The 23,527-nt window shown below is 39.2% G+C and overlaps 2 protein-coding genes across 2 annotated transcripts in view; both read right to left on the reverse strand.

The window, feature by feature from the left end:
• The window catches only part of LOC136855734 (uncharacterized), a 44,230-nt gene that overhangs the window by 19,325 nt on the left and 1,378 nt on the right, over window positions 1–23,527 (reverse strand). The window contains 10 exon segments of the mRNA XM_067133103.1: window positions 137–1,114; window positions 2,565–3,429; window positions 10,126–10,251; window positions 10,987–11,042; window positions 11,045–11,148; window positions 11,977–12,060; window positions 18,379–18,513; window positions 18,783–18,909; window positions 20,271–20,465; window positions 20,816–21,009. Of these exon segments, the coding sequence (XP_066989204.1) occupies window positions 137–1,114; window positions 2,565–3,429; window positions 10,126–10,251; window positions 10,987–11,042; window positions 11,045–11,148; window positions 11,977–12,060; window positions 18,379–18,513; window positions 18,783–18,909; window positions 20,271–20,465; window positions 20,816–21,009 (2,864 nt within the window).
• Window positions 6,245–8,914, reverse strand: LOC136855603 (mucin-2-like). Its single transcript, XM_067132697.1, has one exon. The coding sequence runs from the start codon at window positions 8,775–8,777 to the stop codon at window positions 6,354–6,356; it is 2,424 nt and encodes an 807-aa protein (XP_066988798.1). The 5' UTR covers window positions 8,778–8,914; the 3' UTR covers window positions 6,245–6,353.

Genomic DNA, 23,527 nt, shown 5'->3' on the forward strand with positions numbered 1-23,527 from the left:
CAGCAGAGTGCCAGCTGAGAATGGTACCCACCCGTCCAATGAGGAACTAACTATATAATTTCTATATAATAAGTGTGTGTGTGTTTTGATATGTAAGCTTAGACAGAGTGAGAGGTAAAGAGATGTTGCTACTTACGGATGACCGGGAGAGAGAGCAGAAAGTGTTGGGAGGGTAATTGCCCCTGCCGAAGTTGGGAGAGATCCAGCGGAAGACATCAGCACTGACAACCTCTTCTTTGCAATGACCACTCATGGGCGTAGTTGTATAAGCAATTGTCGTGGGAGGTGTCGTGGTTGTAGTAGGTGTGGTTTTTGTAGAGGTGGTGTTAATAGCGTGTGTTGCAGGTGTAATAGTCTCACCAGCAGTTGTGTGGGCTGTTGTTGTTGTTGTTGTTGTTGAGGTTTTTGTGGTTGTAGTAGGTGTGGTTTTTGTAGAGGTGGTGTTAATAGCTTGTGTTGCAGGTGTAATAGTCTCACCAGCTGTCATATGGGCTGTTGTTGTTGTTGTTGATGTTTTTGTGGTTGTAGCTTTGGGTGTGGTGTGCAGAGGAGGGGGTGTGAGTGAAACTGCAACTGTGGTAAGATTGGTCACAGGGAGATAGGTAGTGGTTGTTGTCGTTGCTGGTGTTGTAGTGGAAAGGCTGGTTGTTGTCGTGAATGTAGCTGAAGTAGTGGTGGTAGTTGTGGTAGCCTTTGGTGTAGTAGTGGTAGCAGGTGTGGTAGTGGTGACAGGCATGGTAGTTGTTGTGGTAGCCTTTGGTGTAGTAGTGGTAGCAGGTGTGGTGGTAGTTGTGGTAGCCTTTGGTGTAGTAGTGGTAGCAGGTGTGGTAGTGGTGACAGGCATGGTAGTTGTTGTGGTAGCCTTTGGTGTAGTAGTGGTAGCAGGTGTGGTAGTAGTTGTGGTAGCCTTTGGTGTAGTAGTGGTAGTTGTTGGTGTGGTAGTAGTTGTGGTAGCCTTTGGTGTAGTAGTGGTAGTAGTTGTGGTAGCCTTTGGTGTAGTAGTGGTAGCAGGTGTGGTAGTAGTTGTGGTAGCCTTTGGTGTAGTAGTGGTAGTAGTTGTGGTAGCCTTTGGTGTAGTAGTGGTAGCAGGTGTGGTAGTAGTAGTTGTGGTAGCCTTTGGTGTAGTAGTGGTAGCAGGTGTGGTAGTTATTGGTGTAGTAGTAGTTGTGGTAGCCTCTGGTGTAGTAGTGGTAGCAGTTGTGGTAGTAGTTGGTGTGGTAGTAGTTGTGGTAGTCTTTGGTGTAGTAGTGGTAGCAAGTGTGGTAGTAGTTGTGGTAACCTTTGGTGTAGTAGTGGTAGCAGGTGTAGTAGTTGTTGGTGTGGTAGTAGTTGTGGTAGCCTTTGGTGTAGTAGTAGCAGGTGGTAGTTGTTGGTGTGGTAGCAGTTGTGTGTAGCCTCTGGTAGCAGTGTGGTAGTAGTTGTGGTAGCCTTTGGTGTAGTAGTGGTAGCAGGTGTGGTAGTCGTTGGTGTGGTAGTAGTTGTGGTAGCCTCTGGTGTAGTAGTGGTAGCAGGTGTGGTAGTTGTTGGTGTGGTAGTAGTTGTGGTAGCCTTTGGTGTTGTAGTGATAGCAGTTGTGGTAGTTGTTGGTGTGGTAGTAGTTGTGGTAGCCTCTGGTGTAGTAGTGGTAGCAGGTGTGGAAGTTGTTGGTGTGGTAGTACTTGTGGTAGCCTCTGGTGTAGTAGTGGTAGCAGGTGTGGTAGTAGTTGTGGTAGCCTCTGTTGTAGTAGTGGTAGCAGGTGTGGTAGTTGTTGGTGTGGTAGTAGTTGTGGTAGCCTCTGTTGTAGTAGTGGTAGCAGGTGTGGTAGTTGTTGGTGTGGTAGTAGTTGTGGTAGCCTCTGTTGTAGTAGTGGTAGCAGGTGTGGTAGTCGTTGGTGTGGTAGTACTTGTGGTAGCCTCTGGTGTAGTGGTAGCAGGTGTGGTAGTTGTTGGTGTGGTAGTAGTTGTGGTAGCCTCTGTTGTAGTAGTGGTAGCAGGTGTGGGTGTTGGTAGTAGTAGTTGTGGTAGCCTCTGTTTAGTAGCAGTGGTGTTGTTGGTGTGGTAGTAGTTGTGGTAGCCTCTGTTGTAGTAGTGGTAGCAGATGTGCTAGTAGTTGTGGTAGCCTCTGTTGTAGTAGTGGTAGCAGGTGTGGTAGTAGTTGTGGTAGCCTCTGGTGTAGTAGTGGTAGTTGTTGGTGTGGTAGTAGTTGTGGTAGCCTCTGTTGTAGTAGTGGTAGCAGATGTGCTAGTAGTTGTGGTAGCCTCTGGTGTAGTAGTGGTAGTTGTTGGTGTGGTAGTTGTGGTAGCCTCTGGTGTAGTAGTGGTAGCAGGTGTGGTAGTTCTTGGTGTGGTAGTGATTGTGGTAGCCTCTGTTGTAGTAGTGGTAGCAGGTGTGGTAGTTGTTGTTGTTGTAGTAGTTGTGGTAGCCTCTGTTGTAGTAGTGGTAGCAGGTGTGGTAGTTGTTGGTGTGGTAGTAGTTGTGGTAGCCTCTAGTGTAGTAGTGGTAGTTGCTGGTGTGGTAGTAGTTGTGGTAGCATTTGTTGTAGTAGTGGTAGCAGGTGTGGTAGTAGTTGTGGTGGCCTCTGGTGCAGTAGTGGTAGTTGTTGGTGTGGTAGTAGTTGTGGTAGCCTCTGTTGTAGTAGTGGTAGCAGATGTGCTAGTAGTTGTGGTAGCCTCTGGTGTAGTAGTGGTAGTAGTTGTGCTAGCCTCTGTTGTAGTAGTGGTAGCAGGTGTGGTAGCTGTTGGTGTGGTAGTAGTTGTGGTAGCCTCTGTTGTAGTAGTGGTAGCAGATGTGCTAGTAGTTGTGGTAGCCTCTGGTGTAGTAGTGGTAGCAGGTGTGGTAGTAGTTGTGCTAGCCTCTGTTGTAGTAGTGGTAGCAGGTGTGGTAGCTGTTGGTGTGGTAGTAGTTGTGGTAGCCTCTGTTGTAGTAGTTGTAGCAGGTGTGGTAGTAGTTGTGGTAGCCTCTGGTGTAGTGGTAGCAGGTGTGGTAGTAGTTGTGGTAGCCTCTGGTGTAGTAGTGGTAGCAGGTGTGGTAGTTGTTGGTGTGGTGGTAGTTGTGGTAGCCTCTGTTGTAGTAGTGGTAGCAGGTGTGGTAGTTGTTGGTGTGGTAGTAGTTATGGTAGCCTCTGGTGTAGTAGTGGTAGTAGGTGTGGTTGTTGTTGGTGTGGTAGTACTTGTGGTAGCCTTTGTTGTAGTAGTGGTAGCAGGTGTGGTAGTAGTTGTGGTAGCCTCTGGTGTAGTAGTGGTAGCAGGTGTGTTAGTAGTTGTGGTAGCCTCTGGTGTAGTAGTGGTAGCCTCTGTTGTAGTAGTGGTAGCAGGTGTGGTAGTAGTTGTGGTAGCCTCTGTTGTAGTAGTGGTAGCAGGTGTGGTAGTAGTTGTGGTAGCCTTTGTTGTAGTAGTGGTAGCAGGTGTGGTAGTGGTTGTGGTAGCCTCTGGTGTAGTAGTGGTAGCAGGTGTGGTAGTTGTTTGTGTGGTAGTAGTTGTGGTAGCCTCTGTTGTAGTAGTGGTAGCAGGTGTGGTAGTTGTTTGTGTGGTGGTAGTTGTGGTAGCCTCTGGTGTAGTAGTGGTAGCAGGTGTGGTAGTAGTTGTGGTAGCCTTTGGTGTAGTAGTAGTTGTGGTAGGTTTTGGAGTAGTAGTGGTGACAGGTGTGGTAGTAGTTGTGGTAGGTTTGGTGTGGTAGTGGTAGCAGAGATGGTAGTTGTTGGTGTAGTTGTTGTAGCCTTTGGTGTGGTAGTGGTAGCAGGTGTGGTAGTTGTTGGTGTGGTAGTTTTTGTGGTAGTGGTGGCAGGTGTGGTAGTTGTTGTGGTAGTGGTGGCAGGTGTGGTAGTTGTGGTAGTGGTGGCAGGTGTGGTAGTTGTTGTGGTAGGTCTTGGAGTAGTAGTGGTACCAGGAGTGGTAGTTTTTTGTTTAGTAGTGGCAGGTGTGGTAGTTGTTGGAGTAGGAATGGTAGTGGTAGGTTTTGCTGTTGTAGTGGTGGTAGTTATGGTAGTAGTGCTGGCAGGTGTGGTAGTTGTTGGTGTAGCACTTATGGTAGTTTTTGGTGTAGTAGTGGTGTCAAGAGTGGTAGTGGTTTGTGCAGTAGTAGTAGTAGTAGTTTTGACAGCTTTTGGTGTAGTAGTTGTGTCAGTTGTGGTGGTTGATGGTGAACTAGGTGTGGCAGTAGGAATGGTAGTGGTAGGTTTTGCTGTTGTAGTGGTGGTAGTTATGGTAGTAGTGCTGGCAGGTGTGGTAGTTGTTGGTGTAGCACTTATGGTAGTTTTTGGTGTAGTAGTGGTGTCAAGAGTGGTAGTGGTTTGTGCAGTAGTAGTAGTAGTAGTTTTGACAGCTTTTGGTGTAGTAGTTGTGTCAGTTGTGGTGGTTGATGGTGAACTAGGTGTGGCAGTTGTGGTAGTTGCTGGTGTAGTGGTTGTGGTAGTTTTTGGTGTATTAGTGGTGGCCAGTGAGATAATTGTGGTAGTTTTTGGTGGAGCAGTGGTGGTAGGTGTGGCAGTGGTTGGTGTAGTAGTGGCAGCAGGTCTGGTAGTTGTTGGCGTAGTAATGGTTGTTGCAGTTCCAGTGGTCGACCTTGCAGAAGTAGTGGCGTCCCTTGGTAGACACGAGTGATTACACTTACTAAAAACATCATAGAACTTAAGAAATAGTGAACTGCATTTATGAACATTTTCCTGAGATTGTGGAATTCCTGACCCACCATTGCCAAAGTCCTCCTGGAAATCTTGATCATGTCAGCAACTTGTTGCATACATATCACAAGCAGGTGCAAGACAAGTTCACAACCGTAATGGAGAGTGAGTGTTTGGCAAATACTACATAACTGCATGATGTGAAATTATTTGATAATCTTAGAATGAAATCAAGTGCAGTTTATGAATATCAGTGCTATCATGAAATAGGAATGATGATTTTTACACATCACTTAAAAATGTAATATTCATGGAGTACTTATGGCATCTGAATTTTCTGGGTGATCACCCATCCATGTACTGAGCAGATCCAATATTGCCTTTCTTCATTGATTGAATAATCTATTATGATAAAGTAAATATTGATATTATATATATATATATATATATATATATATATATATATATATATATATATATATCTAATTATATATATATATATATATATATATATATATATATATATATATATATATATATATATATATATATATATAATATAGAATAATTAGAACCTTTATATATCATTTTAAATAATCAATATTTTACATACTGTCTTCAATTAATATTTTGGGTATTATTATGATTCAATGCTTTAAAAGTTTTAAGGAAACCAAAATTTTGTATATTATTTTAATGGCCTCTAAGTGAAAAATCAACGGCTTGGACTTACAAGTATGTTACATAAAACAGCCCATAACTTACTTCCCTTTCTTTCGAGATAATTATAACTGAATGACAAAGGACTAAGAACATAAACTAAACACTGAATTCTATGTGGAAGGTTTAATTCTCAGAAATTACTGTCAGAGCAGAGGTCTGAAATATGTATTCTGTAACTTATCTTTTTTTCTGATGAGATGGTAACCATTCGTTAGGCATATTTTAAGAGTAAAATTGCCACTGCCTGTAAGCTCAGTATCTTTATAGGCAGGTCACAGATGCTGTCAAGTGCTAAGTACAACACATGAGACGCCACTTACTTTCACAATGTAAAGTTTCTCAGAGTCTGTCACAATGCAACTCAAATCTTAGCTGATGAAGTTTGTGTCGCTGTTAAAGATCTTCTAAGAGTCTGTCACAATGCAACTCAAATCTCAGCTGACGAAGTATGCTGCTGTAACAGATCTTCTCAGAGTCTGTCACAATGCAACTCAAATCTCAGCTGATGAAGTATGCTGCTGTAACAGATCTTCTCAGAGTCTGTCACAATGCAACTCAAATCTCAGCTGATGAAGTTTTTGTCGCTGTTACAGGTCTGAATTCAACTATCTAAAGAACTAAACCCAATGAATCTTAGACAAAAAGCCTCCCAAATCATCATAGTAAATAAAAAGGATGTGAATTAAAACAGTGCCTTGGCTGTACCTTGTGATACTGACAGTGGCTGTTGTTGGTATGTTTGTGGTTGTTCTCGGTGTGGTTCCAGTAGTGGAAGTGGTACGAGGTGACGTTGTGGTAGCATTAGTTGTTCGGAATGTGGTTGAAGCAGGAAGGATTGTATATGCAGTGATTGTTGCATTGAAGGGCCCAGCAGAACTGGTAGTCATGAATGTGGTGATTTCAGTATCATTTGTTGAGGTTCTAGCAGTAGTTCTTAATGTTTCTGGTGTAGTTGTAGAGGTTGGTGTGGCAGGTACTGGTGCAGTTATAGTACCAGGTGTAATATTAATAGTGCTTGTTCTTGGTTCTATTGTTATTCTTGTGGAAGTAGTTGTTGGTTTTGGTGTAGTTGTTGGTGGTTCTGGTGTAGTAATAGTGGCACTTGTGCTTGGTTCTGATGTTCTGGTGGTAGTAGTTGTTGGTTTTGGTGTAGTTGTTGATGTGGTTGTTGGTTCTGTTGTAGTTGTTGTGGTTGTTGGTTGTGTTGTAGTTGTAGCTGTGGTTGTAGTTTTCTCAGGTTTAGTAATAGTGGTGCTTGTGCTTGGTTCTGATAATCTGGTTGTAGTAGTTGTTGGTGTTGGTGTAGTTGCTGATGTTGTTGTTGGTTCTGTTGTAGTTGTAGCTGTGGTTGTAGTTTTCTCAGGTATAGTAATAGTGGTGCTTGTGCTTGGTTCTGATAATCTGGTTGTAGAAATTGTTGGTGTAGTTGCTGATGTTGTTGTTGGTTGTGTTGTAGTTGTAGCTGTGGTTGTTGGTTCTGTTGTAGTTGTATCTGTGGTTGTAGTTTTCTCAGGTTTATTAATAGTGGTGCTTGTGCTTGGTTCTGATAATCTGGTTGTAATAGTTGTTGATGTGGTTGTTGGTTCTGGTGTAGTTGTAGCTGTGGTTGTTGGTTCTGGTGTAGTTGCAGCTGTGGTTGTAGTTTCTCAGGTTTAGTAATAGTGGTACTTGTGCTTGGTTCTGATAATCTGGTTGTAGTAGTTGGTTTTGGTGTAGTTGTTGATGTTGTTGGTTTTGGTGTAGTTGTAGCTGTGGTTATTGGTTCTGTTGTAGTTGTAGCTGTGGTTGTTGGTTGTGTTGTAGTTGTAGCTGTGGTTGCTGCTTCTGTTGTAGATGTAGCTGTGGTTGCTGGTTCTGGTGTAGTTGTAGCTGTGGTTGTTGGTTTTGTTGTAGTTGTAGCTGTGGTTGTTGGTTCTGTTGTAGTTGTAGCTGTGGTTTTCTCAGGTTTAGTAATAGTGGTGCTTGTGTTTGGTTCTGATAATCTGGTTGTAGTAGTTGTTGGTTTTGGTGTAGTTGTTGATGTTGTTGGGTTTGGTGTAGTTGTAGCTGTGGTTGTTGGTTCTATTGTAGTTGTAGCTGTGGTTATTGGCTGTGTTGTAATTGTAGCTGTGGTTGTTGGTTCTGTTGTAGTTGTAGCTGTGGTTGTTGGTTCTGGTGTAGTTGTAGCTGTGGTTGTTGGTTCTGTTGTAGTTGTAGCTGTGGTTGTTGGTTCTGGTGTAGTTGTAGCTGTGGTTGTTGGTTTTGTTGTAGCTGTGGTTGTTGGTTCTGGTGTAGTTGTAGCTGTTGTTGTTGGTTTTGTTGTAGTTGTAGCTGTGGTTGTTGGTTCTGTTGTAGTTGTAGCTGTGGTTGTTGTTTCTGGTGTAGTTGTAGCTGTGGTTGTTGGTTCTGGTGTAGTTGTAGCTGTGGTTGTTGGTTTTGTTGTACCTGTGGTTGTTGGTTCTGGTGTAGTTGTAGCTGTGGTTGTTGGTTTTGTTGTAGCTGTGGTTGTTGGTTCTGGTGTAGTTGTAGCTGTGGTTGTTGGTTCTGGTGTAGTTGTAGCTGTGGTTGTTGGTTTTGTTGTAGTTGTAGCTGTGGTTGTTGGTTTTGGTGTAGTTGTAGCTGCGGTTGTTGGTTCTGGTGTAGTTGTAGCTGTGGTTGTTGGTTTTGTTGTAGTTGTAGCTGTGGTTGTTGGTTCTGATGTAGTTGTAGCTGTGGTTGTTGGTTTTGTTGTAGTTGTAGCTGTGGTTGTTGGTTTTGCTGTAGTTGTAGCTGTGGTTGTAGTTTTCTCAGATTTAGTGATAGTGGCGCTTGTGCTTGGTTCTGATAATCTGGTTGTAATAGTTGTTGGTTTTGGTGTAGTTGTTGATGATGTTGTTGGTTCTGTTGTAGTTGTAGCTGTGGTTGTTGGTTCTGTTGTAGTTGTCGCTGTGGTTGTTAGTTCTGTTGTAGTTGTAGCTGTGGTTGTTGGTTTTGGTGTAGTTGTAGCTGTGGTTGTTGGTCCTGGTGTAGTTGTAGCTGTGGTTGTTGGTTTTGTTGTAGTTGTAGCTGTGGTTGTTGGTTCTGATGTAGTTGTAGCTGTGGTTGTTGGTTTTGTTGTAGTTGTAGCTGTGGTTGTAGTTTTCTCAGGTCTAGTAATAGTGGTGCTTATGCTTGGTTCTGATAATCTGGTTGTAGTAGTTGTTGGTTTTGGTGTAGTTGTTGATGTGGTTGTTGGTTCTGTTGTAGTTGTAGCTGTGGTTGTTGGTTCTGTTGTAGTTGTAGCTGTGGTTGTAGTTTTCTCAGGTTTAGCAATAGTGGTGCTTGTGCTTGGTTCTGCTGTAGTTTTGGTGATGGTAGTTGCTGGTTGCAGTGTAGTTCTAGATGTGTTGTTGGTTGGTTCTGTTGTAGTTCTAGTGATGGTTGTAGTCTTAGAAGCAGTACTTATTGTGCTTGTGCTTGTAATTGCAGTAGAGAATGTAGACAGGTCAGGTGCTTCCATTGTGTTTGTTTCGACAGGCTCTGCTGTACCTTTAGTAGCTTTTGTTAATTCAGTGGATGTAGCTGCAGTGATGGTTGTGGAAGCTTTCCTTGTTGTGGAATCTGCTACTGTTGTAGGTGCCACTGGTTTTTTTGTTGTAGTTGATGTTCTCTCCCCAGGTGTAAATTTAGTATTAGCAATAGATGTTTTCGCTAAGGATGTACCGGCAGAGTCTGTGGTGGACCTAAATGTGTAACAAAATAATAAAAATCAGCGTATCACATATACCATACTACCTCTTATATTACGTGGATAATATTACTGATAACTAACTGCAATATACTGTAGCTTAAACGGTTTTCATATTCGTGTCTATTGTAATCGCTTCATGAAAATATTCTGGTTTTCTTTTCATTTATACAGTTAATGTTGCAACAAATGATTCCTTAAAATTTTCCCGTGAAACTATGACAGTATTGATCTTTTCTTTGCTCTCGACTTTCTGAAATATGGCTACGAATCATAAATCATTTACCAGAATTTTTTTTTTTTTTTTTGGAAATCCCTCTTCTTCTTCTTCTTCTTCTTCCAGTCAGAGTTGTATCCAATCATAACATTTGTTAAAAAAATAAATAAACAAAACAAATTGTTTGCTATTAATGTCTTAATTTAGAGAATTAATTGTTTCTCATAATAGCGATAAGAGAAACCTCCGCTGGGAAAAGCGCTGACTCCCTTTGGAGGGACACCAAATTTCTCCTTCCAAAATGTCCTAAGTGGAACTGTAGTTCAGCGACTTTTCCTAATTATATTTCTTTTGCTTTGCAATTTGCTTCGTCTGCAGTTTTTTTCATCTTCAGCTGATTTTTCCGGTGCATGCTTAGTGTTATATAAGTAGTTCACGTCGTAAGTCCAGTATACAGGCATGCGCATGCGCTGTTCAAAATTATCGCATAATGTACATTACAGCGTTGCTCTAAATGAAGAAATATGTAATAAGTTTGTTACAATAAAAGATGGAGGTTATACCAGTGGTTAGCAGCGAACATTCCAAGGCAAGAGTCAGGAGAATTAATGAGAAATTTCTACATTTATTCTACGTTCGCTGAAAATTCTGAAAACTGAACGATTCGGCTCTATTCGCCAAGATGATTCCTGCAATTTGGACCAAATGTGCAAGAATAACATCCACAAGAAAGTGAGAGAGAAGGTTAGATTTTAGGCTTTGTCTGGTGTCTACCATTTTTGTTATGAAAATACCCAAATGCTCGTGTCTAAGGTGCATTTCACCTAAAGGTTATCATGTGGACCGATGTTGACTTGAACGGGAGAAGAAACAAATGACAAACCGACTTACGAGCACTCTGATTGGGGCTCAAATCTCACGCTGGCTGCCCAGCCGGGGAAGGAGCCAGTCTCTGCCTCGAAGAACAGAATGAGGTGATTGCTGACAGAGGTGAAGGACGAGCCGGGGCCAATATCGCTGCCACAGTACCTGCAACACAAAGAAAGGATAATTATTAGATTAGCTGCTTTTTTTTTTTTTTTTTTTTTTGAGCGTTTCCGAATGCCCTGGAGTACATTTTGTTGGGATAATTGGACGTTATGAGCCGAGGATTGCATAATTCGTTAACATTCTCATGTGTAAATTCTAGTTATTCATTGACGGCAAACAATGAATCTCTACGTCATAGGTGCTCTTTATACGTGCAATAAACCCATTTTCATAAAAGAAGAAATGAATAATGAAGGAAGCTTTACAGAAATATGAAAAGGTGAACATCATCGTTCTTATATAGGACCCTCTCCCACACCTACCCACCCCACCCCACCCCCATTTCCCCCTCTTTCCTGGGCGTTTCCCGATGCCAGAGAACATTACATCAATCAATCAATCTTTCCTCGGCTTTTTTGCGTAGAAGATGAGGCAGACTGATCCTGGTACAAAGTGTGATTTTTTGTTCACGGAAACAATTCACATAAGAAGGATTCTAACGTCGTGAGAGCAAGTTGTTAGAACACAGCAGAAACTTAAAATCTGAAATTCTCATAACATAACATTTAATCCTTAGTTCAGAACAGTACTCCTATTGATTTGAACTTCATTGTAAAATCACAGCAGCCTATAATTCCATTTATGTAGTACACAATGTCTAATAACTTGAATTTCAACATCTAGAAGACAACACCGCTGTCCACAACTCTATCAAACAAAGGAGGAAATTCTCACACGTCGCCACTGTGAAGGTCTTGAGTCCTGATCTCCAGAAAGTCCAGAAAGCAGCAGTCACTCCTGTCGCAGAGGAGCTCTGCCCGTACATTTCGAAGGCGCTGAAGGTGACGTTGACGAAGTGGCACGGAGGAGCCTGGATCCATTTGACGCATTTCGTCCCTGCAACGACAAACTGACGTTGTGAACTGTCGCTGGCATGGTGACACACTTCAGGTAGTTCAGAGAGGATAAAACCTAAGACAAAGCTGGTTACTTCGCAATAATTATTCGCTTGACGACCTACGACAGGGTCGGCCAACACCGTGCCGGCCAGCGGCCAAGATTTGCTCATTTGGCTTGAGCGATGCCCGGCGTCTAATTTAGATAACATGGATCATTAAATAGGTAACTTGGAAGAAAATTATTATTATACCGTATGGTGCAAAACCAGCATTCTATATGAACATAGTATATGAATATATTATCGTGAAAGAGCATGCAAATTAATTATGGCAATGAAAATTTTTACTTTTTTTTTAATATTTCAGTATCAAACATTTTGGTGGTCAGCGCGACTTCTGATTTGATTTAAAACAGCCCTTTTATAAAAAAAAAAAAAAAATCAAAGGCCACAACCTATTTGCAAATGGTACCAAATTGAGGCTGAAAATGTGAGATTCACTTTTAATGCCTAAACGATCACGTTGCTGTTACTCTGAGCCACTTGTCATTCAGTTTTCAAGCCGAATCTTGAGATTAACTGGAGAGTGGGGAGGAAGAAGTCTCAAGTGGCGATTTGTTCTAATCATAGTCAAAAGGATCTGAAGTACTTTCTCGTGATCTAATAAATTTCATTGCATTTCTTTTTCCCTTCGCTTTGATGAGATGAAAACTTTTCTCTGATGACTGGATATGATTCCCTACTGCCTCTGTGGAAGTTAAACTGATGTGGTGGGGAAATGAGCTCAATATATGTTAAAGTTCGTGTCCCAACTCTTCTGAACTTACCGGGTGAATAGTTATTTGGGTAATTAGGAGACGTCACGGTTCCCTCGCTGGTGACATTTTGAGAACAGCTGGACAGCATGCTGTCTGCAAAGTGAAGAGAAGGCGTTTTAAATCCGATTTATTCTATGATGAGGCGGCGGAGGTCTCAGTGACTGATCGAATCCAACATGGCTACAACGTGAACGAATGGGACTTCGCCCGCATTTGCATATATTCAGGAAATATGGAAGAAGTAAGGGAATGCCGCATTCTAGAAGTAAAAAGAATGAATGAGTTATCAGCCCGATTAACTTTTAACTTCACCAAAGTTCACTTCTCGGTCGTAGTTGTTTTAATACTCACTTGTCTAGGTACCATCCGTCACAAGAGGGCCTGAGCCATTGCATTATTCACCCCTTTATGTTGAAATATCGTGTCCGAAATGGGACGAAGTCGGAGCTGTTGTTAGCTACCGTAAGAAATCAGTTAACACTTTTATTTTACTTTGTTGAAACTACTTGTTTGAGTAATGTTGTTAGTTTAGTTCATGTGCTCAGAATAAATCCCTATATTCAGTAACTCTAGTCTCAACTGGCGACCTGATCTAATTATGTTGATTATCTGCCTTTTTTTTTTGGTAATTTTCAGCCTTAATTGACAGGATTATGTGGGTCTTAGGCAATATAAATCACAGTAATTAATAACTAAACTCACCACCCTAATGACCCACGTAACAAATATATATATATATATATATATATATATATATATATATATATATATATATATATATATATATATATATATATATATATATATATATATATATAAACAGAAGTAGGCGACGGCAAAAGGTGGACTGTGGAAACGTACTAATTTGAGCATAATTCTTTATTTCCAACGTTTATTTAATAACTTTATTGCATCATCAGGAATCTGTTAAATAATGAATAAAATTACTTTAAAAATTGCTCTAAAAATAAAAAAAAAATTAAATACTGCATAGTTAGAATACAAGATAAAAAAATAAACAAAAATGACATAAAAGCAAAATCAAAGACCACTAAACAACCTTATACCAAGAAGGCAGAAGACAGAATGCATAAATAAAAACATATATTGATAGAAATGATTTCTGTATCATAGGCCAAACAACCAATGCATGCGAACTGCCCATCCTGGAATCATTATTTATTAAACAACTGGTTCCCAGTTAAATGCCCAGGCCTCCTCTGCTCAGCTGTACCCGAGTTAACTTTTTATTTATGCATTCGGTCTTCTGCCTTCTTGGTATAAGGTTGGTTAGCGGTCTTTGATTTTGGGCTTTTATGTCGTTTTTGGTTTTCTTCGTTTTTTTTTATCTTGTATTCTAACTATGCCGTATTTAATGAATTTTATTGATTTTTAGAGCAGTTCTTAAAGTAATTTTATTCATTATTGAACAGATTCCCTGATGATGTAATAAAGTTATTACGAAACGTTGGAAATAAAGAATTATGCTCAAATTAGTACGTTTCCATGGTCCACCTTTGCGCTGATATACAGTATATATATATAGTGGAAACAACTGTAATGGAAACACTAGTTAAGATTATATGTAAATAGACAAGAGACGCAGAATTACATTTTCAATTCTGCAATGTTTGATAGCCATAGCCTGACGCCAAACCTTAATGACGTGTGTACCACGAGTGCTAGAAATGCGAATTCAGCCTCTGTAAGAAACCAACGCGGCTGTAAGTGATTAATCGAACAATACACATACGAAGTTTAATGAAAGAGACTATAGAGAGGTGGCACTTATGAAAATTTTACTAGACTTGGCCACCCACGACTTGCATACTCAGACAGATCCATATACTGTAAAGGGAAGCATCTTTGCAAGTGGAGTCCCAGTGCTGCCAAGTACAGGGAAATTTCCCTGTTTTAGGGAAATTTTCATGCCAACAGGGAAAACAGGGAGGAAAATGCAACAATCAGGGAATTTTTAAGAAGATAACAGGGAACTTTTTGAATATTACGGGAAAACCTACAAAAAATACAATTAGCATAAGGAAAATGCTAGATCATTAGTACAGGATTACTAACTTATTTTATTCAAAGCTATGCACATTTTTCCTACAGTATATCAAGAAGGTACCTCCCACCCCTCGGGCTCGGAGTGAGGTGTGAAATAGGATATTGCTTGACGGATTATTGCTAACCTTACCCGTTTGCTACGTGTTGGATTGACAGGTTTCGCATAGCCATGTTACTTCTTGGCTAAGAACCTTCAGCCCGCATCAGTTACCGCAACCTATGCAGTATCATAGCAGAGGGGAATCAGTAACATAGCGTGGTTAAAATATGGCTTCAACACAAGATACACTTCCTGCCAAGCGAAAACGACTGCCATCTACTCAGGAATATACTGATAAATGGGAAAGGGACCCAAAACTCAGTACCTGGTTGACCAAAAGTGATAAAGGACCTCTATATTTCCATTGCAAACTGTGCAGATCAGATGGAAAAGCTGGGAAACCAGAAATAGAGAAACATGCTGCGGGAAAAAATCACATATTCCATGTTAACAGTATGAAAGGTACTGTAAGAGTTGCAAATATGCCATCTGTAAGTGGAAAAACCAAACTTGAAAAAAGTACAAGAATGTGAAGTAAGGTTAGCTGGAGTTGTGAGTGAACTCAGTCTTCCATTTACAACAGTTGATACGGAATGTTTCTGCAGTAAAAGCTGTCTGTCCCGATTCTGAGGTAGCTAAAAGCTTGAAGTGTAGTAAAACTAAATGTAAAATGATTATTAATAATGTTTTAGGAAAGAGGAGCCAAGGTGATCTCGTGAACTTCTGAAAACTACCATTTTCCCTCATAGTAGACGAATCCACGGATCGAGGTTGTATAAAGCATGTAGCTCTCGTTGTGAGAGTTTTAACAGACAAAGGTGTAAAGGACTGTTTCTTATCGCGTGTTCCCTTGGAAAGTGCTACAGCATCTATTCGTTCCCAACATATTAAAACTGTTTTTACTGCAGCTAATATTCCTTACAAGAAAAATCTGATTGGCTTTGCAGCTGACGGCGCAAATGTCATGATGCGAAAGAATAATTCCCTTTCAATGTTATTTAAAGAGGAAATGCCAAGTTTATTTGTAATGAAGTGCATTTGCCACTCGTTTCATTTATGTTCATCATATGCTTGTCAAAAATTGTCCCAGTCGAGCATGTTGAAGGAATTCCAGGAATTTGAAATATAAAACCCCACAAAATTCTTCATGTGTGCCAAACTCGATGGTCGTCACTTCGTAGTGTTGTAAGACGACTGCTCGAACAATTGCCTGCCTTAAAGCTTTTCTTTGTACAAGCTGCTTTGAATGATCGGCTCCTAGCTGCCGAATCTATTCTGGCAAAACTGGATGACCCACTAAATAAGTTATACTTAGAATTTTTGGATATTGTTTTACACATCTTCATTGATCTTAAGGAAATACAAGCAGAAGAGCCAAAAATTTATAACCTTTGTAGCAGATAGAGTGTCCAGTGTTTTATCAACTATTTTTGAACAATCGTTCCAATTTTCTTCCATTGGAAGAAATTTACCAGGGTGGCAAAGTTGCGATTTCATTGCAGATGAACCATGATATTAGTAAGGATCAGTTACACTACTTCAGGTTGAGATGCTTAGATTTTTACAGAGAAGGAGCTTCACAGATGCTAAGAAGATTTAACATCATGAATCCTGTACTAACAAATCTGAATGCATTAGACCCACAGAGCATTTTAGAAAAGTCCCTTCCTTCCAGTGCCTCTATAGCAAGTCATTTCCCTAACCTAGTTCCTCAGGAAAATGTAATTGACTTAGGTAGGGAATGGCGTTTGTTGAGGAACGCTTCCCTAAAGTTGGAGAATGATAAGAGCGCATCAGGAGCTTTTGGAAAGCAGGGAAGGAAATGAAAAAGGACGACGATTCCCCTTTATTCCCTCTTAGAAAAATTTATGGCAAGTTCACTGTGTCTCCCACAAGTAAATTTAATGAAAACGAAACAGAGAAATTCCTTGAACACTTCAAGTTTGGATTCCTGCACCCTAAAAGAAGATTTGACGACTTATCATCGTCATCATTTAAAATCACAGGAAAATATGCTAACTTTACGGGTGAAGAAATGTATGATGAAAATTAAGTAGTTACAAATGGATTTATGGAAGACTTGATGTATGACAGTTCAAACATTCAAAGGAAAAGGTAAGTGGAACTTCTTATATATATAAAAAACTAATATATGTACGGTATTTATACCCGACGCACACACACATACACACACACACACACACACACACATATATATATATATATATATATATATATATATATATATATATATATATATATATATATATATATATATATATATATATATATAATATATATATATATATATAGGAAATTTATGTGTATGTGATTTAGGGAAAATGCAATGCAAAACAGGGAAATTTTGAGAGTGAATTTAGGGAAAATTCCATTCACTGAGTTGGGAGCAGAGATTTAGAGGACAGAGAGAGAGAGAAAAGAGAGAGAGAGAGAGAGACCGCATTTTGGGACTTAGAATTTTAGTGTACCTCCCCAAGATCAATGACAGTCAGACTCGGTTTCTAGCACCCAGAAATAACCCAGGTGGAAATTATAATCTAATAAAGGGATAAATAAAATTAAGAAACTAAACAATCTAAATTAATCTCCTAAGGTGATCATTCCTTGTCGCACATAAATAACTGTTTAAAGAAGAATTCAGAATTTTGTAAAATTGTTCCCACGGAATTTAGATCCAAGCTGAAACAAAAGAAGCCTCCTGGACACCTCTACCTTACACCTGATTGCAAGATGGCAACACACAAAAAAAAAATCTATGTTTTATAGATATATGATTGTCTCTGTAGGGTGTACTGAAGGATTAGACTTATTTGTGGGTGCAGTGTCTGCCATTGTATATCTTATTAGTGAATTTATATCAAATGCTAATGAATTTCTATCACCAGAAATAGATTCTATCATAATTTTTCAATTTCGGCCGGCTGGGGTAATTGAACTCTCGGCCCTCTCTCGAGTGACAGTCTGAAGCTCTACTCGACTCAGCCAATAGGGCTTAATATATATATATATATATATATATATATATATATATATATATATATATATATATATATATATATATATATATATATATATATATATATATATATATATATATATATATATATATATTTATATATTTACCATTGTATATCTTATAGTATATATCAAATATAATATGCTATATATCCATCATAACAATATCATATATATACATATACATATATATATATATATATATATATATATATATATATATAATATATATATATATATATATATATGCAAAAGGGGCTTGAGGAAGGCATCTCAGGCATTTATATGGTCTTATTGTTACGTTTCAAGGTAGGAATGAGCGTCATTATCGAAACTGTAAAAATATATGCAAGTGCATCAAAACATCATAAAAGACTCGTATTTAAAATTAGTATGCGAAAAACAAGTACACAATATTCAGTTTAAAATTCCAGGAAAAGGTATTATATACCATCCAAGTGGAAGGAGATAATACGAGCAAGAAGGAGAAACGTTAAAAGTCCAGGGTAAGTTTATGCTAAGAAAGGAGGGTGGAGGCAGCTTGGCTGTTTAACTTCGGGATCACCTGTTTGACACAAAGACTCGAGGATTGCCAGCTGCTGCCCTTGGCAAGATTTAAATTGATTGTATTCAATATTTACTTTGCATCTTTTAGCATGCTGTAGAGAATTGGGAAATTCTGGATTCGACAGCAAACTGCCTCCACCCCGTTTTCATAGCGTAAGTTTACCCTGGACTTGTAATGTTTCTCCTTGTCGCTCGTATTGTTTCTTTCCACTTGGATGGTAATACCTTTTTCCTGGCATTTTAAACTGAATATTTTGTATTTGTTTTTAGCATACTGTTTTTAAGCCGGAGTCTTTTATGATGTTTTGATGTGTTTGCATATATCTTTTACAGCTTTGATAATGAGGCTAGGCCTACCTTGAAACGCAAGCAATAAAACCATGCAAATATATATGTGTATACATATACAGTATATGTATATATATATACATATGGTACACATATATAATACATGTATATATAAATATATTTATATAAATAAACATATATAGATAGATAGATAGATAGACAGATAGGTAGGTAGACAGATATGAGAGCAGTATATATATGCAGACACAAGGCAAAGTTGATTCTCCCACACTACCAAATCAATTGCTGAGAGATGAAATTGACTTCAAAAACCTATTTGAATCTCTTCATTCCTGGAACAGTTAACCTCCGCATGACTATCTAAACTGGTCTCAACAGAGTCTGAGTCTCACCATAGTATCCCTGGGTAACAATTTCGCAGAAGTTTCCGGAAGTCCCCGAACGGCAGGCACAAAGGCAATCCGACCTCAGGTAACCGTCGTTTTGGCAAGGATCCGCTTCGAGGCCACAGTTTTTCACCCATTTTGCTGGTTAAGGAAAGGTATTCAGTGAGGGATTCCCCGTTTTTCGTTACTGCCGTCATGATTATGCTTCATGGCATGTTGATAATCAGTACAAAGGAAATTAGTAGCTGATTCATTTCTTAGATACATACATTCAAATATAGAACATATTATGATTTCACTCAAATTATATTGGAACCATAAATAACACATAAACAAAAATATTTGACACAAATTTTAACTATTTATATCTACAAAAGTATTGCATTCGCAATGTAAAAACGCTAACATACATATACACGAATACATCTTGTTCGCCAAAAGCTTGTCGTAGTGGCTGAGACTTTGTCTCTGGCCGATCAGTTCTTGTGCCAGAGGGTTCTTCGTCGAAATGGTGAGTTTGCCATTTATCGTAAAACTCTGTTTTGAGATCAAATGAAAACAATTTATTTGTGCCTATGCATAAATAAATAAATAAATAAATAGATAAATAACTATGAGTGTGTGTGCGAACATACTGTAATTGACTACTGTATTAAGGTCCTCAGTGGCGTTGGATGCAAACAAACGGTGTCTCAAGTCAGAGAAACGCTTAGTGCAAAAAAGGTTATGGACGTGTTTGAAGGCCAAATACTCATTGCAGTGTGGAAGGGTAGGTCATTCAGGACTGGAAAGGATGAGTTCTATTTGGCTGAGAGTTGCAGGGCATAAAAGGTCGTGGCTCGTAGAGTGGTAGGAAGATTCTGGGAATGCATGAAAGAGCGCAATTATTTCAATGCACGGATTGTGCGGATGTAATTAATTGATTGTTGAAAAAATAAAGCTGAGGAGACGAAGGGACCAAAATATAACCAAGACAAGTGGGTTTAATAGGAAAGACGTGAGAATATTGGGTAAGGACAAGATGGACTGTAAATGGACTTAAGTTCATTGTAAATAAGTAGCAGGAGTTTATGGTTAGTATGCAAATATTCAAAGGTGGAGTCACTAAGTCAAAATGGTGCACTCAAGGGAATTATGATTCAGGGGGGAAAATTAAAAGGAGTGCATGAGGGAATGGCGAAATAAGCTTCATGGAGGTAAAAAGTGAGATTGTTTGAACTGCAGTAACATAACAGAAGACAAGATCGTTTCAAGGCTTCTACAAGTTAAGTATACCGTATTTAACCAGACCACTAAGCTCTCCTAGGGCTGGCCCGAAGGATTAGACTTATTTTATTTACGTGGCTAAGAACCAACTGGTTACTTAGCAACGGGAGCTACAGCTTATTGTGGAATCCGAACAACATTATACCGAGAAATGAATTTCTATCACCAAAATAAATTCCTCTAATTCTTCATTGACCGGCCGGAAACTCGAACTCAGGCCGAGCAGAGTGCTAGCCGAGAACTCTACCGACTTGTCCAACGAGGAACTTCAAGGCTTCTACAGGACGAGTAATCAATCGAGGGCAATGTAAGACTGAATGAAGAAGGTTTGCTGTCGAATTTAAGCTTGTACTTTATGGAGAAATAAGAATTGCTCTAAAGGTAAATAAATGCAAAGAGAGAGAGAGAGAGAGAGTACCCGACGATGGATCTTAGAATAAAAATATGCATACAGAGAACCTGTCTAAAGAAAACGCTGTGTTGTGTGCAACATGGGCATATTTTGAAGAGGACAGAAGGTGACAGATCCAAATCTACGTAAACTCAACACTTAAGTTGCCAGGGCCGTTAGAATTTTGCAGACTGATAAATTGCACACATAATGCTCTATTTTCAAATACAACGAAGCTTACATTCGAGGTATAGTGCATGTCAGACGAAAAGTCATAGGGGACGGAGTAGTTATTGACGGTGTATTTGTTGAAGTTCTTCTGCAAATGAGGAATGACATTCTCCATGTGGACAAACACGTGGTCGTCTCTGTCTGTTCGCGACTGCTCGTGATAGAAGCCGATGGCGTGGCCGATCTCGTGGGCGATCGTTCCTCTCTGCAGCCACAATAGGGACAGGAAATAGGAAAATGAAAATGAAGGCGTTTGCCATGATTAATCATCTTTTAGTTACTGCAGATAAATCACATCAAAAGATTATTTTTACCATAGCGTTCGAACGAGTTGATAATACCTAAGAGTTGACGCGTTTTAGAATGAACGTATTTTAAGAATAGCAAAGAACGGCTCCAGCTTTATCATTACAAACTTGGTATCCAAAGATGAAGTTGGTAACATTATGGAGCAGAGCTGAACACTGATTTAGCTCTTCAAATTGGCTCATTCAGGTGAAACCTGCAGAAAATACCTCCTAACACGATACCTGCAGAGATTAGAGCAAGACTTACATTGTCACACCCATTCCCAATCGATATCTGTTGTCCTGACTGAAGTATCATCCCAATGTAGGACCAACAACCATTGCTCTTGAGGAATTGCAAGTGAGGCCTTGTCTCGGTGGTGTTTGTGCGCTCAAACCGTATGCAGGTTTCTTCTTCCCAGTGCTTCATGGCGTCAAGAATTGCTGCTTGGTTGACCAGCGCTAGAAGTAAAGAAGAGGCGTTTCAAAGATGTCAAGTATAATTTCTTTATCTTTGAATACTTCTCAGTAGTTACTGGAATGAATTCAGTTAATCTCAAAAAGAGATTTTCGAATCGCTAAGAGTAATTCAAGGATGAACGAACGCCCATCTACTGAGTTCAAAAATGCCGAGAACTTTCAGATTTGCAATAAAACAAGGATATCGCTCAAATTCACTTCTGAACTAAGACTTAGTCGCAAGACGGCATCATTTAAAATGGACGAACGACTGAATAGGGACTGTATTTAAACCTCCTTCGTGCACAATTCCTGAAAACGAAAATTCTCGGCATGGAGGAAGGCATTGCCAGAATCTCGCCAGGCCTAAGTTAATGACCCAGTAGTTTCCATTGCTGTGGTTTCTGGCATCTTCGTATAAATTGCTCATCTGTATAGCAACATCCTGGGTCCACTAGAAATTGTCAGGCCTAGCTCTATAGACCTATGTGTTCAGCCTGTTGTAGTGTACCTCGGATTCTGACAGACTTAAATTTAGTCGTTGACTAGATCTGATTGGCAACAAAGTCAGAAAGATGAAAACCTTATATTTCCATCAACATCCGACCTTGGAACACAATAAAAGCAGGACTAGATAAAGCTCATGATAATGCTATAATTGTCATCTAAAATTTTGCATAGTTATTCATTCATGTATTATATTGTTAGAATCTTAAAGATCCTTAATCCCCACTTCAAAAGACAGTGTCATGTCATTCATGTGTTTAATCTTGGAAGTGGATTCTTAAAAGTTTAATTCTTAAAGCAGTGGTTCTCAAACAGGGGGTAACTACCCCCTTTAGGCTAATAAAGCCGTTTCTGGGGGGCTAACGAGACACTTCCTAAATTTTATTTTCAATTCATTACCAAAGAAATAATGCTTTAATTCAAATTTGTAATAAAAGGAACAATGCTTTAATTTTAATTTTTTGTCAAAGGAATAATGCCTAAAATCTAAATTCTTCATTTCTTAAGACTTGAATAAGGGTAAAATTAATTTCTTACATATAAAATGCATTAGATATTAACCATTCCAATATTTTTCTTTCCTTTATATTATAATTCACATAGCTGAAGAAGATGGGTTAGGGACAGTGGTGATTTATTATCACGCCACTGCCCCCGGGGGGTAACGATACCAAAAAATTTGAGAACCACCGCCTTGGAGGGAAGCGTGACGTCATCTCACCATCGTAAAATGTGTAAAGGACTCGCGGGTACCCATCGTCGCCCTCCGGCCATCGTTTGGCTAAATCTGGAATGGCTTTTCTTTCCTTCCACTCCAACCTTTGCTCCGGTGTCAACAGGATGTCTCCCTCGAACAGTTCCTGGTCGTTGGTGGCGGAGAGGTTCGGCCTCTCAGGTCCGACACCCTGTTTAAATTCAGAAATCAGTCTTTTTCAGTAATATGAAATTAATTGCTCGCATAAATGTAAATGACGAAAAGGTGCATAAATTGCATGGACAGTACATTGAATTATATTCATTGTTGAAAGGTGAAACAACCCGATCTTCTCAGTTTTATATTACGGTTACGTCGTTGTATCGTCTTCAAACATCTATCTATCAATCGGTCTATATATATGTATATATAATGTGTGTGTTTTTGTGTATATATATGTATGTATGTGTGCATATCATTATGTGTACGTTTTCTATTTCTATTCGTACTATTTTAGTTAGATGTGCAATTCCATTTCAAGATAGATAGATAGATAGACAGCCAGATAGACAGAGGGTGGAGTCTGTCCCTGGATTCATTTGAAGCTTGTTTTGACACAAGCTGTTTTTACAGCCAGAGGAAATCACTTGCGACGTAACATGAAGAATCTATGAATATTATTAGAATAAATTCGTGGATTCCATTAGCTATTTAAAATTATAATACGGTTTACCTTGAAATTTTACGTTGAAATACCATAACTGGATATGAACTTGCAACTTGGGTAACTCTCTCTCTCTCTCTCTCTCTCTCTCTCTCTCTCTCTCTCTCTCTCTCTCTCTGTTGATATTTATTTTATAAATGCTCCCTCAGTAACATATGTATATATTTACATATGTATATATTTACATAGTGATTCATATGGGTGTGTGTGTGCGTGTATTTATACGTACATAAAAATGAAAAAGTATACTTTTATATAAATTCCGAAGAGTTAATCCGGTATAAACTTAAGATTTAGACATCAAGATTAAATTGGAGAGATGTGTTGTAAAAATGACATGAAAAGAGGTGAGTAAATATTATAAAGTTCTAAATAGCAAAGCACATTTAAAGTCTTACCTGACGAGTTTTGGAGTTGTCCTGAAGTGTCGATAAAGAAGAAGAAGAAAATTTAGAAAATTATTGGCGGTGGATCCAAGCAGAATTAATTTTAAGACCACCGCACAAAATTGGGTTAGGTGACGACGCTCATGTAAAGTAGATATTGAATCCCGAAGTTTCATCTTTAAACAAAAAAAATTCAACACTTGCTCACGA

The sequence above is a fragment of the Macrobrachium rosenbergii genome, chromosome 32 (assembly GCF_040412425.1).
Source record: "Macrobrachium rosenbergii isolate ZJJX-2024 chromosome 32, ASM4041242v1, whole genome shotgun sequence".
Taxonomy (NCBI): Eukaryota; Metazoa; Arthropoda; class Malacostraca; order Decapoda; family Palaemonidae; genus Macrobrachium; species Macrobrachium rosenbergii.